Below are 18,664 nucleotides of genomic sequence, written 5' to 3' on the forward strand. Positions count from 1 at the left end.
TCCTGGAGCATCCTTCTATATGCAGAGCGCTAGGTCATTACCAACAGACGTCTTCTGGTTGTGCTTCTCTCCTGTTTCTTCAGGGGTAGCCCTGGCTCTTCCAGATCCTTCCTCGGGCTCTCTGGTGCGCACTTGTTCAACTCTTGGTTCTTGCGCCGGACATCTAGCCCTGCTCCCTTTTCTCTAGCGTGTTTCCCCTTGTTCCTTTTTTGCATATTGCCTTTTTTCCCAGGCACTTGTCCTTGGGATCCTGACTATGGGATGTCTCCCATAATTTTTTTCTTTGGACTCTTCCAGGTCCTGGAGCCTCTTGGCTCACTTCCTTAGTTTTCTATCTACCATTTCATGCTATGGCCTCTCCTGGTCCTGTTGGGTCACATGGTTCTCCTGCACCTGTGCGCCCAACTTTTTGCATGAGATTTCCTTCCCACCCTTGGGGACTGCTTTGGGACGTCCCATGGTGCTGTGTCCCCCAATGACATTAACGAGAAAATTGGATTTTTGTACTTACTGTAAAATCCTTTTCTCGTTCAATTCATTGGGGGACACAGATCCCACCCTTTTTTTTAAATTTCTCTTTCGGTCACCGGGATGCTGCTCTTCTTCCTTCCCTGGTCCAGGACATGTTGGTTCTTTGCTTTTGCTTCTCTCTCCTACTGCTATTGGTACAAACTGATTAGCCTACTGTCTGTGGAGAGGGTATAGCTCACCTGGGTGGAGCCAACCTTTTTGATATCTAGTGTCGCCTCCTAGTGGTAGCTGGGTGTATACCCATAGTGCTTTGTCCCCCATTGAATTAAACGAGTAACGGATTTTACGGTAAGTACAAAAAGCCAATTATCATACATTTATCACCTATTCAAACGTACATAGGCTGACCCATGTAAAGAGGTTCTCTGAGCTATTGATTAAAAGGAAGTTCATTAGGTTACTACTTATCTGTCCCTCGCTCTGCCGATGCTGCTGTCCCCGTTGCTCGACATAGGCTGTGGGCTATTCCGCCCAATTCCCAACTGGATATTGTCAATACTCTCCAGATGGAACATTTGGTTTAAAATTGTAAAAAGGGAAAAAAATAAAAACTCTCAAAATCACATCAAACCTTAGTAATAAGTTACTGGTTTAGTATTACATATGTCATTTTCAACTTGTCAATTGCTGTCAGAGATTCATAAGAGCTCTGGTTGGAAAATATTTGAAAAGCTGCAGGTTGCAAACACCTTTCCAGTATAATTTTATTTTTAATACATTTAGTGGGATGATGCAGCTCACTCCCAGACATTGCGGCTGTGGCAGACATCACAGGGGAAGTGCAAGTCACAGATGTCGGCCAACAGTACATCAGTTAATAGATTAAATCCGCGTGCAGGGCAGCCAGGGTATTGCTTTTATGTTATGGTGTTATTGCAGAGTATGCTGATCCTATGGGAATAAAGGTACATATATGCCTCTTCTCGGATATCTGCAGTCTACAGTGGTTGCCGTGACATATGATTTTTATTCATATTTTCACATCAAACCCCCCTATGTACTTTATGTACTGTTGCTTCAACTGCTGCTGCTGCAAAGACCAGTCCTAGCAACTCTCCTGCGCTCGTGATCTGGATTTGTTTTACTGCATCTGCTCGGTATCTTTAGGATGGTTACACACACAGCTTTTTTTTTTTTAGTAAATGCCACTCCAGGTTTTGATGCAGTTCTGTGAGCCAAAGCCAGAAGTGGATCCAGCAGGAAGAGGTAGAAGACCTTCCCGTACATTCTCTATTTATTTTAGCATCCACTTTTGGCTTTGGTTCCAAAAACTGCATGAAAAACTTCATTTTTCAAAAATGCGGTGCGTGAAAGCATCACCATGATAGCTCCACGTATGTCCAACCCTACCTGAACTTTCCTTATGTTATAGGACTGGAATCGGCAACCTCCAGCATCCCAGCTGTTCAGAAACTACCACTCCCAGAATGCTTCATTCACTTCTTGGGGATTTAGAAGAACAGCCAAGCATGCTTAGAGTTGTAGTTTTATAGCAGCTGGACTGCTGAAGGTTGCTGATCCCTGTTACAGGAGAAAATATGGGTCTAGTTTCATCTACAGTAGCTTTGTCATCAGTGAGGTGGATTTCTGAATGCTTTCTAAACCTAGTCTAAAAATGCATCTTATTTATCATAGTGGCTGATGTTGAAATGGATCGGTCAGGGTCCCAGCGATCTGATGACCTTATCTGATGCACCCCTGCGATCTGATGACCTATCCTGAGGATACGTCAGAAATAACTTTTCCTCGATAACCCCTTTAATGATGTGGTTCATGACCAAATCTCAAATCTGCAAAATAACAAGGCCACATGTTTTTGTCTGTCTTTTTACGTACAGTACATGTATGTCTCCTCGAAAGTATGGTAGAGTTGTTAATCGCTCTCGTATAAGAGAAATTCAGAGCAATCACATAAAGTATACATTTAAAACTGTGAAAAGATGATATTTTGACCTTGATATTCTCAGTTTCCTTTTTATCAGATGAATGTTGGTCCCCTATGCAAGTGCAGCATTAAAGCCAAACGGACGGGGATCCGGCACAGTATCTATCCAGGAGAGGAGGTAAATTCTGTCCTGTGCAGTGGTTCCTCAAGTAACGATATTAATTGGTTCTGGGACAACCACTGCAAGTTGAAATTAATGTAACTTTAGTCCATATCTCTGTAGAAAATTAACTTGTTGCAAAGCCCTAAAATATTGTCCCAAGATAATAGAAAATAATGGTTTAGAGAGCCTCTATCAGCATGATCAACCCTATTAAACCAAGCATATTACCTGGTTGGTTGATCATGCTGAGTAAAATTATATATTTCTAGCCTCTCGAGGGTTAATAAATGCCGACATATATATTAATTTTATATTTATGTAAATTAGGTGTTTGGAGCACCAAGGTGGCTGGTCATAGCCTGGATCTCGTCCAGCCCTGTCACACAAAGGGGGGGGGGTACAGATTGCACAGGGGCATCGTGCTAGTGATGCTCCTAGTGCTATGGCCAGCCCCCTGGAGTTCCAAATACCTAATCTACAGAATTGAATATTTGTCGGCACGTATTCAGAGGAAATATATTGTTTTATTGAGCTTAATCAACCCTACCAGGCAGTATTCCTGGTTTCATGGGGTTGATCATCCTGACAGAGACGCTTTAAGAAAAATAGGTCCTTACATATAACAGTCGGGAATAGATGCTAGAAGCTGCAAATCGCTTTCTATGATGAGTTTCTTCAGGGTCTTATATAATACACAGTGTACCAGAAAAGTAAAATGCAGCATCTCCGCCTAGTACAGACAGAGGGCAGTACAGGCCGTGTAGTACTGAACTGTTCTGTAAAGAAGAGCTACCTAGAACTAGTGCAGAGAAATGGTCATGCTTATAGTGTGGATCTGAGTCTGAGGCATTGTATGTTAAGTGTAGCTTCAACTTAAAATGGCCCATGAGAGACCATTTTAAGTTGAAAATATTGTATTCTCCTGAGACCATTGTATCTTGAAGGACCACTATAGGCATTTTGTGCAGAGTGTAACATGCTTCACCTCTCCTTGCCACAGAAATTAGTGGTAAATCACCTGCTGTCTTTGCCGCACATTTGACGCAGCATTTAATGTGACGCCATGTGTACGAGTAGCACAATGTTATGGATGGACATTAGTGATGAATAATTATATAAACCAATGTGTGTTCTCTGTGTCACCTTACTCCTAGGTCAGTTAGGCCCTTTGCAATGAGTTAAAGAGGATCGTTCACCGCTCCTGACATTCCTGTATTAATAGCTTCATGCTTTCCCCATATAATAACAATTCTGGAGCGTCTATTCTTATGGCTCTATGTTGTGCTGTTCCTTTATTATTTGCACTGGAAGTTATACATGAATTACTAGCAGTCTGCAGTAAGGGTACAGAGGGGAGGTAACCAGTTGGGGTGTGTCCATGCACAATCTGAAAATGGCAGCACTGATTGGATAGAGTCAGTCTGTGCAGGTACACGCCCCCAACTGGTTACCACCCCTCTGTACCTTTACTGCTGACTACTAGCAATTAATTCATAACTTCTAGTAGAAATAATAAAGAAATGACACAACCTAGTCATAAGAGTAGATGCTCCAGGATTATTGTTATGTGGGGAATGCATGAAGCTATTAAAACAGTAATGTCAGGAGAGGTGAAAGGTCCACTTTAAGCAAGTGCCTTACTTGCATCGATGCTTGAAGTATGCTGAAGAGGCTTGAAACCATTCTCTCAGCTCCTTGATCCCGTACACTCTCCATAAACTCCTTGACACAGTTCAGTTATGTCATCTCTTTTCATGAAGAGCATGGTACTCCACGAGAAACCAGTGTTAATGCCTGGCAGTGGCATTGACAGTGCAATTGCAAGTTTATTGGTAGCTACGTTATTAGCAATGAATATTTCACTATTTAAAAAAAGTAGAAAATTAACATCTGAGAACTGGACCATCAGTAGCGTCTACGTATTTAAGCATTCTGCTTTTTTAATAAGAGGGAAGAAAATAGCTGTTAAATATGTAAATCTTAAAAGCTAATTACAATCATTTGGGAACAGGAGGGGAAAGGGAATACTCCTAGCCAAAACGCAGACCTTGTGATTTTATTTAGCAGATTCAACTTTTGTACATTTCCATAAATGTTAAAATATTGGTTAGACCCCTCTAGCTGTAGGAGAGCGACAAACGATTGTGAATTCACTATGGCAACAAGCTGCAGCAGTCTTTCAGAGTTTTTAATCCAAATCTCCGGTCTTAAAAAATGTATCCTAAGTGCCTCAAGATCTTAGAAGGGAATTAACAGGAGGTGCGTGTCTGATTATCACATTTTCTGTATACAGACTTTCCAACTACAGCAAGGTTAGTCAGAAACTTGCTGAAGCCAGATTATACCTTTCTTCTAAGACATGCAAAGAAATAATGAAGTGTGTGTACGTGGCTTCTTTTTGGAATAGTTTGTGGTAAGTGGACCATACCTTACGTCCTGTTTGTTTTTCTGGTAGTCGATCAAATCGTGCCGTCCGATGACCAACAATGCAGGGCGCCTTTTTCACTACAGGATTACAGTGTCTCCACCGACAAATTTCTTAGTAAGTATCTATTAGCTCTGAAACATTTTCCTTTAACACTTTTTTTTTTTTTTTTGTATTTCTTTAGTTACCCTCCACTTGCCTTAAAGCGGTTGTCCGGGTTCAAAGCTGAACCTGGACATACCCATAATTTCACCCCGGCAGCCCTCCCTGACTTGAGCATCAGAGCAGTTCATGCTCCGATGCTCTCCTTTGCCCTGCATGTGTTTGGTGACGTCAACGGCTCTGATGGGCGGGGATGTCTCCATACATCATCTTAGAAAATGGTGACCATTAGTACTGCTTAGCGGACCTGTACACTACATTTCTCATGCATGGCATTGGGGGACACAGCACCATGGGTATATGTCCAACTACCACTAGGAGGCGACACTAGACATAAAGTGTTGGCTCCTCCCCGTTGGGCTATACCCTCTCCACAGACACTAGACAGATCAGTCTTGTTCTAGTGTCCGTAGGAGGCAGACCTGACCTGCTTTTTGTGCAGGTCATCCTGCTACTTTATTTTCTTTTTTCTTTAATCATTTTTTCTTTCTCTTCTCTGCAGGTTCCAGGCTGCGGCAGGGGTGGCTCCATCGTGTTCCACTTTAGTTGCCCCCCTGCGGGCGCGTACTCAGGTCCCTGGCAGCCACCCAGTCCCCAAATCTGCTTCCGCAGTGGAATTCTGGCAGTCCCACGGTTCCCGTGTTAAGTCCGCCGAGGGGGAGGTTACTGCTGCGCCTGAAGACGTTTGAGGGTGAGTATGTTAGATTAGGGTCTCCCACCCTCCTCCCCGGGCCTGGGCGCATTCCCCCCTCTCCCTTCCCGGATACCTACATCTCTCAGAGGCCATCCTGGTTCTGTACCCTGGCCCCAGAAGCACCCTGGCCTTCCGTTTTTCCCTCTCTGGGGGTCGCTTCTTCAGTTCTCTCCCCCACCTGGCCCCCGTTCGTCGCGGCAGCTCTGGAGCACGCGGCCGTTCGTCCCCGGCCACGCTCCAATAATTTAGGCCCCGGCTTTTCGGGCCTACTAGGCCGCATCTCTCCGCCCACTTTCTGTTCTTCCCGGTCTTACTCAGTCACCTCCCCTCCGTGGGGGGAGCCTGGGAGGGGCCTCTCCTGCCTGCCAATCCAGCCCTAGGTTCCCTGCTCTCTCTGAGGGGCGGTTCTTCCCCCGGCTGTCTGCTCCTGCACTCTCCGGGTCGCCATCTTCTGCTCTCCTGCTTGGGGTGCGCTGCACAGCTCCTGGGGTCTGGTAGGCAGCCTCTGGCTGAATTGCTCTGCAGGCTCCTTTTCCCCCCCTCCCCTCTTGATTGCTGCATTCTCCTGCAGCCCTGCCACCTGCTCTATAGCTGCTGCAGCACCTCTTGGGAACGTGGCATCCGGGGAGAGATAGGACAGCCCTGCTGCTCTATGAGGGCCTCCTCTCCCAGCCTCACTATCGGATCGCCACGTATTTCACGTGCGTCCGTTGTCTACGGAGGTTTCCACGTGGTCGCCTTGTCCCCCCCCCCAACCCTTTTGTATGTAAGCCCCCCCTGAATGGGCTCCCTCCATGTTGAACCATGGGAACCTTACCTGACTCGCCCAATCCCTGGCGGAGTCGCTGGAGCGCTTCCTACAAATTGCGCTCTCCCCCCCCCCCCCCGGGTCCTCCCTGCAGATAAGCCACGCTCACGCTCAGATACAGGGTCTCGCAAGGAGTAGCTCACGGACCAACCTCGGGTGGTCTCAACTAGCTTCCACCCCTCCTCGGCATCCTCGGGTCGCCCCAGGACAGGCCTGAGGCTGGTGACGAAGCCTTCTCTGTCAGTTGCCTCTGGGAACACCTCTGCACCGATTCCCTCGGAACAGAGCATCAGGCGGTCTTCCACCATGCAGAATCCCTCTGTGTGGTCAAGTCAAACATGCATGGTGGTACATACCCTACCCAGGTTTGGTGCCCCTCTAGTGGACTTTAGGAGTGCGCTCCCCTGCCTGTACAGGTAATTACCGCACAGGTAAGGCAGCCGTCACCGTGCTTAGCAACTGGGACACCTACGCGATGTCTCTGGTACGTACGCCCTCGTAGGCTGTACACGACAGACCTTCCTGGTTCCCCTATCCAGGGGCTATGTTCTAGGCAAGCTGATAATTCAGGCAAACGCCACTTGTAGGGTTGGCAACCCTTCTCTGCCTCTAAAGGTTCTTTTGTAGTGCCTGTACCAGAGAATACAGGCCCGCTTCTATGCCGTGGCGATTACATCTGTCTGTTTCCAGCCGCCTTGTTACTTTCATAGGTAGAGTTCCTACACGTACTTCAGATGCTGTAGCCATTACTCCTGACTGGCTCTATGGTGTTCCATGCGGCACTATTTCCTCCTTCCGGGCGAGATATACAGGCCGCCTTCAAATGCCGTAGCAATTGCACCTGTCTGTTTCCAGCCACCTTGCTCCCTTCATGGGTAGAGTCCCTACACCATCTCCTGATGCTGTTTCCAATATCCCTGGCAGGCTCTCTTGTGTTCCGTGCGGCACTATTTCTCCCTTCCCGGCGAGCTATAGAGGCCACTCTCAATTGCTGTAGCAATTGCCTCTGTTTGGTTCTAGTGGGCACCAGGCTGCCACCTTGCTCCCTTCATAGGTAGAGTACCTTCACTGTCTCCAGAGGCTGTTGCCGTTGCTCCTGTCTGGCCTTATGGTGTACCTTGCGGCACTATTTCTCTCTTACCGGACGAGATATTGAGGCCACCTTGTATTGCCGTGGCTACTGCACCTACCTCATCATAGTGTGCACCAAACAGCCATCTTACTCCCTTCTTAGGTAGAGTTCCTGCACCGTCTCTGATGCTGCAGCCGTTACACCTGTCTGGCTCTATGGTGTACTATGCGGCCCTGTTTCCCTCTTTTTAGGTGAAATAGAGGGCATCCTTCAGTTGCCATTGCACTTACTTAATTGTGGTGTGAACCTGTCGTTCTTTGTGGTATCGTGCGGCCCTATTTTCCCCTTCACGAGCGGAATATAGGTGCCATTGCTAACGTGGCAGCCGTTGCACTTCTCTGGTCCTAGGGTGCTCCATGCGGCCACATCGCTCTTATCTTAAATCTAGTACCTCTACCATCTCCAGATGCTGTACCCATTGCACCTCTCTGGTCGTATCTCTACACTACACAGCCGTATTTCTACTTTACAGGTTGAGGACCTGTACCCTCCAAATGCGGTCGCATTCCCGGATGCTGTGGCTTTGTTTCCACCCTCCTTAGAGTGCAACATGTAGCCACTTTACCTCGGTTTTAGGCGTTTATTTTTAGTACCCACGTGCTGGGCCCTATGGCGCAATCTGTGGCCCATACAGTTTCTGTATTACTGGGTGCTTCCTTCCCCGGGCTCTAATCTGTGCTGCGGATGCTGGTTACTTCCCTTTTCGGCCATCCTGGTTCAGCATGAACATGGTAACCATATCTGGCAGGGGTGGGCCAGCCCAACCCCCACCTCCACCTTGTCGGTCTATTGCTACTTCTGGTGTACCCAGTATATGGCTAATCTGTTCTGATCTGGTGGGTGGTCCACATACAACCACGCTCCCTACACCATGGCCAGGTGGTTGTTGGCTTTTGTGCTAGGGTTGCTATTGCCATCCCTATCAAATACTACTGTCTGCTGCACTCCGCGTCCCCCATATTATAAAGGAGTACCCACGTTGTTTTCTATTACAGGCCGGACCATTCCTGGTGGAGTACAGTGATCTCCACTGGATCTTCTCCTTGTTGGGGTACGTAGCTTGGTGAGCACCGGCCGCTGCAGCAGTTTTTGGCCATCACTGGATGTCCTCCGCCACACGGAATCCTTCTGGGGTCAGCGACATTATCCTCGCTGGACGTCCTCCCTGATGAGTAAGGGACAGAACCACTGAGCGTCACACACCTGCCTGTAGGTGAATTTTCTGCTGATTTTGCTCTCGCATCGGACAGGGTTCCGTAGTTCCTTCTGGGTACGGGTGTTCCCTTATATTCTCTGCTTAGTTGTACTATCTAACAGAGGGCAGTCCCCTGGGACCTTGCTATTGTCTGCGCCTGTCTGGTACTCTCTCCCCCTGGGAGTCTTCTGGATGTCAGTCGCAGCTGGTTTCTACATTTCGTGTAGTCACTCCCGTTTCTTTTATAGCGACTATGCCATTCCTTATGCATATGAGTGTCTGTTGTTTTAGTGGTACAACCCAAGCCGCTGTATTTGCCCTCCCCGGGACAATGTATGCAGATTGCTAGCCACTATTCTTAGAATGGCTAGTTGTCCATGGCCAATTCCTTCCCATATGGTGGTTCTTTTCATTTTTTTCTTGGTTTTTGTTGTCCTCTGGTGGTTCAGTTCCTGGTTCCTTGTGAGCCCATAGCGGGTACTCCTTTCTGGAGTCCCTGTCCCCGTTCATTTGACCACACAGATTCTGTATGATAATCGTTGTTTGGCAGGGGCCGGGGTTGATTGTTCCCCTTGCGGGTTCCAATAGCCTTGTGGACCTCTTGGGATTCGTGTCTATCTTCCCATCCTCCCACGTCAAGTACCTGGTGTTGAGTGGTTTAGTGCTACGGTTTGCATTTCCACCTTATGGTCTCCTTCGGGAGGGACTTCCTCCTGTTTGTAGAACCTTCCTCCTTAGACTGTTGGGAGTGCTCTCCTTCTCCTCCCATGTCCCTCAGTCCAGTGTGTCCCTGCTGAGATTTCCTGGGCCTGCATCTCCCTGATTCTTCATTTGGCCGGAGTTTCTCCGGTCTTGCGCTTCTCAGCGATATTTTGTTTTCAGAGGCTCGTTCCTCGTCTCCTGGTTTTGGGATGCAGGTCTTATCTTATCTTTTTTCTTTTTTTCCTGGCCTTTACCTACAACCCCCTCCCTTTCCAAGGGTTGGCAGTTTCCCTTAGCGCCTTTCGGGTTTTCACCTTTCAATAGGACGCTTAACTTCATCACCTGCTTCGCGGTGGGGGGGGGGATGAAAAGAGTCCTGCTCCCTTCATATGTGAGCCTTGCTATGGCTTCCCTCACTCCAGTGTGCCCCTGCTGAGATTTCATGGGCCTGCATCTGGTTCCCTTCTTCCCTGATACTTTGTTTGGCCAGAGTTTCTCCGGTCTTGCGCTTCTCAGCGATATTTTGTTTTCAGAGGCTCGTTCCTCGTCTCCTGGTTTGGGGATGCAGGTCTTATCTTTTCTCTTTTCCTGGTTTTTACTTACAACCCCCTCCCCTTTCAAGGGTTGGCGGTTTCCCTTGGCGCCTTTTGGAATTTTTTCCTTTCAATAGGGCGCTTAACTTCTTCACCTGCTTTGCGGTGAGGGGAGACCTGCTCCCTTCACATGTGAGCCTCGCTATGGCTTCCCTCACTCGTTTGGCCTTCAGTGATTCCATGTTCCCTTGCTCCCCTGGCCCTTCAGGGGTTGACCTCAGGGTGTTTTGTGCTTTCGCCTGAGACAATTAGAATGTTAGGTAGCTCCAATACGCAATGCTGTCCTACTTTCTCTCCAGCCTTCGGCTGAGCTGGGTGTTCCCCTTTGCCTTCTTCTTGCATTTGGGACTTTCTCCCAGGCATTTGTCCTGGGGTGCTGGCAGTCGTCACTGTGGCTTCCTTGGGGTTTCTCCCTTGTTATGAAGCTTCCTGCCTATTCCGTGCTTTTCTCCTGTTGGGTCACATGGTTCTCCCGCACCTGTATGCCCAACAGGTGTCATGGTTGTTCTTTTCCCACCCTCGGGGACTGCTTTGGGACGTCCCATGGTGCTGTGTCCCCCAATGCCATGCACGAGAAAATTGGATTTTTTGTACTCACCGTAAAATCCTTTTCTCGTAGTAGGTATTGGGGGACACAGATCCCACCCTATGTTTTTTACTTCCGCTTCTCCGGGCTGGTCTCTTGATCTTTCCCGGTACTGGAGTTGTTGGTTCCTTGCCTTTCTTCTCTCTCCTACTGCTTTTGGTACAAACTGATCTGTCTAGTGTCTGTGGAGAGGGTATAGCCCAACTAGGAGGAGCCAACACTTTTTTTTATGTCTAGTGTCGCCTCCTAGTGGTAGTTGGACATATACCAATGGTGCTGTGTCCCCAATGCCTTCTACGAGAAAAGGATTTTACGGTGAGTACAAAAAATCAAATTTTTTTCATAGGTGACAGAATCTCATGAAGCTAATTTACTACGACCAGTGCAGTGTAGTAGACTGTTTCCTATAGACATGTTTAGGGGGAATCGGATGCATTATCTGTAATCTGAATGGCATACAATAATGTCGAAGTCTGCGAAGGAAACCTGGTGATAAGAAATGATATTTCAGCTGCCTTTTTCTGAATAACTTTGTGGATCATTTGGTCAATTCTATATTCGGATGCAAAACGGCGCCTGGAACAGAGCGTGCTGTAAAGTAAAGGGCGCCTATGCTTCCTGGGTAATAGATGCCTTTACCTCATATTCCCCAATATAAATGTAATCAAGCTCCTAGAGTTATGACTGTACTCCCACACAGCGCCAACAGTTAGATGTCTGCAGAGTTTGTATTTAGTTGCTGAGGCAATATAAAAGGCTTCCCCTCCTGACTATGACTTCTGACGCTCAAAGCTACTGTGAATTATGAGCGACAGAGTATTTTTGCACGCATCAATGGAGTTAAATTCCTCACATTCAATTCAGAATTTAACAGGTTTCTTGAGGGAGCATAAAAAGAGATTGATGAATTCCGCCCTGTTTTTTTTCTTGGTGTTGATTTGTGTGTTGTCTGCAAATTGGCAACTGAAATGAACTTTCCCAATTATCTCCTGTTTTTGTGTGTGCACTAATTTATTCGCCCATCCCTACTAATGGTTTGTTGATATATAGAGTGCAGGTTCAAGCTGAATTAGAATTTGTGGACAACATTTTATGTTTCTGCTGTTGTTTCTTAATTAACCTTTCTGCTGCCTGGAGGCAGATGTTGGCAGCAGACTGACTCTGTGTAGAGAGAGACTGTCGGTCACTTACTCCTTTCTCTTGCTCCTTGGCCCAGAGTCTGGGCATCCAGATCACCTGGAAATACGCCTGAAACTTTTATGGCCGCATTAAGCATAAATACTGTAGGCTAGAAACGCCTGATTGCCATGTTTTACAATACTTTGCATTTCCTCTTAGCCTCTTGCCAAAGAAATGTCACTATCTAGACACCTTGAGTAATGAACGCTAAAGAACGCAGAACAGCTTTATCACAATCTGCTGTTTCCTACTTTTTGTTTTAGACTGACCGGCCCACGGTGATAGAGTATGATGATCACGAATACATCTTTGAAGGCTTTTCTATGTTCGCTCATGCTCCACTCACAAACGTAAGTGGCTTTTACTTCATACGAAAAATGTTTGAAAAAATTGACTTTTTGTAGGATGGAGAGTATGTGTGTGTGTACATATATTATATATAACTTTTACATATAACTTTTTACACACGCATGCATACATACTCTCCCACCTACAAAAAGTCTATATATATAATCACAGGTGAGCCTAATTCTTCATTAAACAGGTTTCCAGCAGACAGTTGACTATAAAGCCTCATTCTTATGTCAGTGTTTTGGTCAGTGAGGCAAAACCAGGATTGGAGCCTCCACAAACATAAGGTATAAGGGAAAGATCTGCACTTGTTCTGTGTTTAGAGCCGCACCTGGTTTTGGCTTGCATTCACTGACCAAACACTGACTGTGTGAATGAGGAATAAAAGGTAATTAATTAAAAGTACACCTTTTGGGGCAAATTTTTTTTATTTTTTTGTTATTCCATTGTACTCATTTTTAGCTAAAAATTATTTAATTAAGTCTTTATAAAAAATGTTGATCCCTCTTTCTCTGTACAGCCTTGAGATTCTCCAGTAGCAGGCTCTGTATTTTTACTCTTTCTGTCAGGCAGCTTAGATGACCAATCCTTATCTCTGATCTCTGACCTAAACACTCATTACAGCACATTGTTGCACTAATGTCGCGCGACAATTTTTATAATGGCAGTCTATGGTGTCGCACTGCAACATGCAACATGCTACATGCTGCGACTGAGACGCAACAGTCGCAGAAAATCCATTCGAGATGGATTTTTCTGCGACCGTTGCGTCGCAGTCGCAGCATGTTTCAGTGCGACACCATAGACTGCCATTATAAAAATTGTCGTGCGACATTAGTGCAACAAAATGTTGCGCTACAAATGTTGCAGTGTAGTTGTGCCCACAAATGTCGTCGTGTAGATGTAGCCTTACAACACTGTGCAGGGGTCTGTTTCCATGTTTGTATTTTCTAGGTAAATTCACAGCATGCTTATAAGTTAAAGCAATTAAGTTGGAATAAAATAAGTCACTTTATTGCTAATTCTTGAGTACAGAAATTGGTAAGATTGTCACGTTTCAGTTCTTCACTTGAAAGTGAGCTGAGGTGCAATAATCTGGTCCACACTTTGAACAGAGCTGTGTGGTGGAGTTGGACCCCCACCCAGGGCCGGACTGGGACAAAAAATAGGCCCGGGCATTTTTGACTGAGCAGCCCAATCACATGACCCCCAACAGGCCCCACCCCCTTGCAGTCTAGGGGCGGGGCCAAAACCGGAAGCACAATTGAGAGGCAGGGCCAGCCACCAGTAAGATAGGAAGGCTTCAGCCAACACACAAGCTTCTTTGGGGGTCCCCAGGTGACATTAGGGGTCTTAGTACGATCCGGCCACCTAATCCGGCAGAAAATGCAAGGAATCGACTGGACACAAAGCACAAAATGCAGCGGTTTATGTCCCGCTGATTCTCTGCATTTTTCCCAGATTGTGGCCGGATCTCTGCCGTACTCCATTATAGTCAATGGGGCTGGCGGGCATTCTGTCTGCATCCAGCAGTGCCGGATCCAGTGAATTCTCAGCTGGAACAGCCTGCCAGGATCACTAACGCAGATGTGAAAGTAGCCTCATACAGCGCCCCATACCTCTTATATCCAGTGACGTCTCCTCTGATGTAGACGTTCTCTTTCTTCATCTTCTCCATTCAGACCAGACCACCATGATGATTTCTTTCAGCCATCTCACGTCTCTGCAGAGTTTGACAGACATCTTAGTTTCCTACTTTTCCATCATCCTCCAATTAACATCCCATCATGCACCCCCAATACTGAGAAGCTGTGCTCCCTAAAACTATACTGCAAAAAGAACACTGCTAAGCTGATGCTGTGCCAGGGTGCCCTCACAGTAATGGTGCTCCCAAAGTCCCAACAATAGTAATTATTTCTTTGCCAGAGTGCATTTAGTAGTAATAGTGCTCCTACAGTGCCCCCAACAGTAATTGTGTCCCACAAGTAATAATGCTCCCATAGTCCCCCAGTTGTAATAAAGCCCACCATAATGCCCCGATAGTAGTAATTATCTTTATAATGTGTGACAGTAGAACCCCCCCCCCCTTATAATGTGCACCAGTACAAAAAATGCCCCTTTGTGTGGCATTAAAAAAAAGAAATACCTCCTCTTAGTGCCCCCAGTAGAGCCAATGTCCCTCATGTGTTCCAATGACCCGTACTGTGTGCCACTACAAAAAACACTTTGTGCCCCCAGTTGAGCTTAGGTGCCCATAGTGACCTTATAATTTGTGCCAGTATAAAATACTCCCATATAGTCCCCCCAGAAGATGCCCCCATAGTGCTCCTTCCCCGTCTCCATAGTGCCCTCCATAATGTGGCATTATAAAATGCCCCTATAGACTGTCCCACATAGATACCCCCATAATGCTCCTTTCCTCCCTTCCCCATAGTGGCATCAAAATGGGTGCCAGTATTAAATGCCCCTATATAATGCCCTCATAGTGCTCTTGTCCCCCACTTCTCCATAGTGCCCACCTATAATGCGTGCCAGTATACAGAGCCCCCAGTAGATGCCCCCATAGTGCAGTCATACACGCACTCTCCACTTACATGGACGCAGTCATACACGCACTCTCCACATACATGGACGCAGTCATACACGCACTCTCCACAGACATGGACGCAGTCATACACGCACTCTCCACATACATGGACGCAGTCATACACGCACTCTCCACATACATGGACGCAGTCATACACGCACTCTCCACATACATGGACGCAGTCATACAAGCACTCTCCACATACATGGACGCAGTCATACACGCACTCTCCACATACATGGACGCAGTCATACACGCACTCTCCACATACATGGACGCAGTCATACACGCACTCTCCACATACATGGACGCAGTCATACACGCACTCTCCACATACATGGACGCAGTCATACACGCACTCTCCACATACATGGACGCACTCATACACGCACTCTCCACATACATGGACGCACTCATACACGCGCTCACCATATACATGGATGCATTCATGCACACAGTCACCACATACATGGACGCACACATATACAATACACATATATAGACACCCAGCTTTCCTGCTGTGCCTCTCCCGCATACACTAATGCCTCTGCGCTTGTGCCATGCAGGATAGCAGGGAAGCTGGATGACATTTCATGATATAATTCACCCAGCTTTCCTGCTGTACCTCTCCCCCATACACTAATGCCTCTGCACTTGTGCCATGCAGGATAGCAGGGAAGCTGGATGACATTTCATGATATAATTCACCCAGCTTTCCTACTGTACTGCAGGTCACATGTGCACAGTCTGGGAAAGCTGAATATAACCCCAGTTCCCCTGCTACTCGCATCACTGGTGCAGTTGTGACAATCCAACTGATGTTCAGCATGGTGGGCAGGAAAGTTCAGGCTGCAGGAATCGCGGGCATAAAAGGGGGCGGGGCTATTATAGCTCCGCCTACATCGGGCCGTCCTTATGCTGGTCACCACTGTCCATCATAAGAACTAAGGAGGGGAGAGGCGGAGCAATGTCACTGATGTCAGAAGGTCAGTGACAGAGTGCAAGTGCAGGAGAAGTCAGCTGCTCTGACAGGGGCCGGGGTGACGAAGTACAGGCCCCGAAGCAGCTGCTTCCCTGATAGTTACTGGGAAGCGCTCATCTCCACTCCTGCCCAGCTGATTGTGTTCGGCCCGGCCCACCAGGCGGCCCGGCCCACCGGGCAAATGCCCGGTCTGCCCTATGGCCAGTCCGGCCCTGCCCCCACCGATTAGATACTGATGATCTAACCTGAGGATAGGCCGTCATTATTAGAAACCTGGAAAACACTTCCAGGCCCCTTACAGATGAGCGTGAGCGCATTAGGTCCGGATGCGTTGTGAATGCGTTCATTGAAAATGCGCGATTTCGCAAGCAAAGTCATGCAGTTTTGTATGCGATTGCATTCAGTTTTTATCGCGCGGGTGCAATGCTATTTAATGCGTTTTGTACGCGCGTTCTAAAACACTGAAAGTATACAAACAACATCTTTTAGCAGCCATCCGTGAAAAACGCATCGCATCCGCACTTGCTTGATTTTCACGCAGCCCTATTCGCTTCTATGGGGCCAGCGTTGCGTGAAAAACGCAGAATATAGAGCATGCTGCGGTTTTCACGCAATGCACAAGTGATGCGTGAAAACCAACGCACATGTACACAGCCCCATTAAAATGAATGGGTCCAGATTCCGTGCGGGCGCAATGCGTTCGCATCATGCATTACACCCGCGCAGAATACTCGCTCGTCTGCAAGGGGCTTTAATGTTATTTCAATTTCCGATTAGATTCTCTTTTAGTTTCTTTTCCAACAAGAAAAATGCAGTTTTGAAGATCCTGTCCAATTTAATGATTTGTGTTCTCCTCTTGATCTTTTATTGCAGTAGTTTCTCCTCGGTTTCTGTTTTAATTAATTTTTAATGCACAGCAATTCTTTTCCGTATCTATTATATTGTTATAAAATCATTTTAGAAGAAAATGTCTTTATTTTATGGCCCCTGCTAATGATAATCTTAGGAGTTATTTTTTTTTCTTGTTGCCTATGATTCTTTAGCTAATATAATACATTTTCTGTCTCTTTTGTTGAGCGATCCATTTTAGGATTTATGTATGTAAAATCAACTTGTGCACATTACAATTTTATACTGGAATGCATAGTAATGAAAATTAAGTAAACTTAAAGGGCTATTCTGGGATCTTAATATTTACATCTTATCTCTTGACTAGTCTATATAGAAATAATTGGCACATTGAGCAGGATTTATGAAAACTGGCAAATAATAAAAATTGTCTTTGTTGCCCATAGCAACCAATCAGAGCAGTTTTCATTTTTCAGGAGCCCCAAAGAATGGCTTTAGATTCAATCAGTTAATTTGTATATGCAGATATTTTATAGGAACAAATACCAAAGCATTGTGAAATTCAGTATGGTCTAATCTAAATGCGATTATATTACTTTCTAGTTGAATGTGTGGCGGGAGTATAGTTTTACTGTTTTACTTGTACATTTTTCCATACCATTAACCAACCATATGTTGCCTGTTAACAGTGTTTAATGACAACATATACGGTAAGCCTTGGGATTTAAAAATTAGAAACAAGAGTTGCATTCGATTTATGGATGTTATATTAATTACGTGATGTTAAACTTTATACTGAAGAGAAATTCACATTGCCAAAAAAACTTTTGGAAATATAAGGCTCTAAATTTATAGCATCCATTGGCTTTCCGTTCACCATTCCAGTATTTGATGGCAAGAATAGCGCAGTCTGCAGCACTATCCTTGCTGCCCAAAATGCTGCAACCCTAGCGAACCCTATTAAAGTTACTGGGATCCATAAGGGTTTACAGGTTTCCATATTAAACTGATCCAGCAGACCTGTCAAAGCTCCATTATGAAAAAGAAGCCATTATGCTAATGTGAACAGAGCTTATGTTATCATATTAGCTTCTACCTTCGTATTAAAAATGAGTGTGAAAATGTGTCACCTCTATTATCGCCACCATGGAAGTTTCCCACATGAGCATTTTCATCTGTGTTTCCTAGACTCTTGAATGGCATATCTACAATTGCAACCATTTGACATATTCACTATATTGCCACTACGGCCTCTTAAAGGGCTTGTCCCCCTAAAAAGATTTTATAGTTTTCAAACCAGCACCTAAATCTGAATACTTTTGTAATTGAATGTAATTAAAAATGTAGCATAGTTTATTCAATAAACCTGCTGTTTTTTTTTTTTTCTTATTTCTTTGTCCGGCTCACTGAGAAGGCCGCACATGCTCAGTTTCATCCTTCAACTGCCCCCTGACCTGTGATGGGGAGAGCATAGACACGCCTCCTGAGCTGCAGCAGAAAAGACACTCCCCTTGAGCTGCCAGCTTGATATAAATCTAGCAGAGCAACGAATGGGGGGATCTCTGGATCTATGTGAGGTGCAGGGCTGGTTCTAGCTTTGTTAGGCTACTTTCACACTTGCGGCAGTGTGATCCGGCAAGCAGTTCCGTAGTCGGAACTGCCTGCCAGATCCGCCGATCTGGATGTGAATGAAAGCATTTGTGAGACGCATCCGGATGCGGATCCGTCTCACAAATGCATTGCGAGGACGGATCCGTCTCTGCGCTTGTCATGCAGACAGACGGAATCGTCTTGTATCTTTTTTCACATTTTTACCGATGTGCGCATGCGCAGACCGGAA

The 18,664-nt window shown here is 46.1% G+C and overlaps 1 protein-coding gene across 1 annotated transcript in view; it reads left to right on the plus strand.

Moving 5' to 3' along the window:
* DROSHA (drosha ribonuclease III) overlaps positions 1–18,664 on the plus strand; it is a 351,648-nt gene that overhangs the window by 35,234 nt on the left and 297,750 nt on the right. Inside the window, exons 7-9 of the mRNA XM_040432119.1 lie at positions 2,514–2,594; positions 5,035–5,121; positions 12,319–12,405. Of these exons, the coding sequence (XP_040288053.1) occupies positions 2,514–2,594; positions 5,035–5,121; positions 12,319–12,405 (255 nt within the window). The remainder of the gene's footprint in view (positions 1–2,513; positions 2,595–5,034; positions 5,122–12,318; positions 12,406–18,664) is intronic.

The sequence above is a fragment of the Bufo bufo genome, chromosome 5 (assembly GCF_905171765.1).
Source record: "Bufo bufo chromosome 5, aBufBuf1.1, whole genome shotgun sequence".
Lineage (NCBI taxonomy): Eukaryota > Metazoa > Chordata > Amphibia > Anura > Bufonidae > Bufo > Bufo bufo.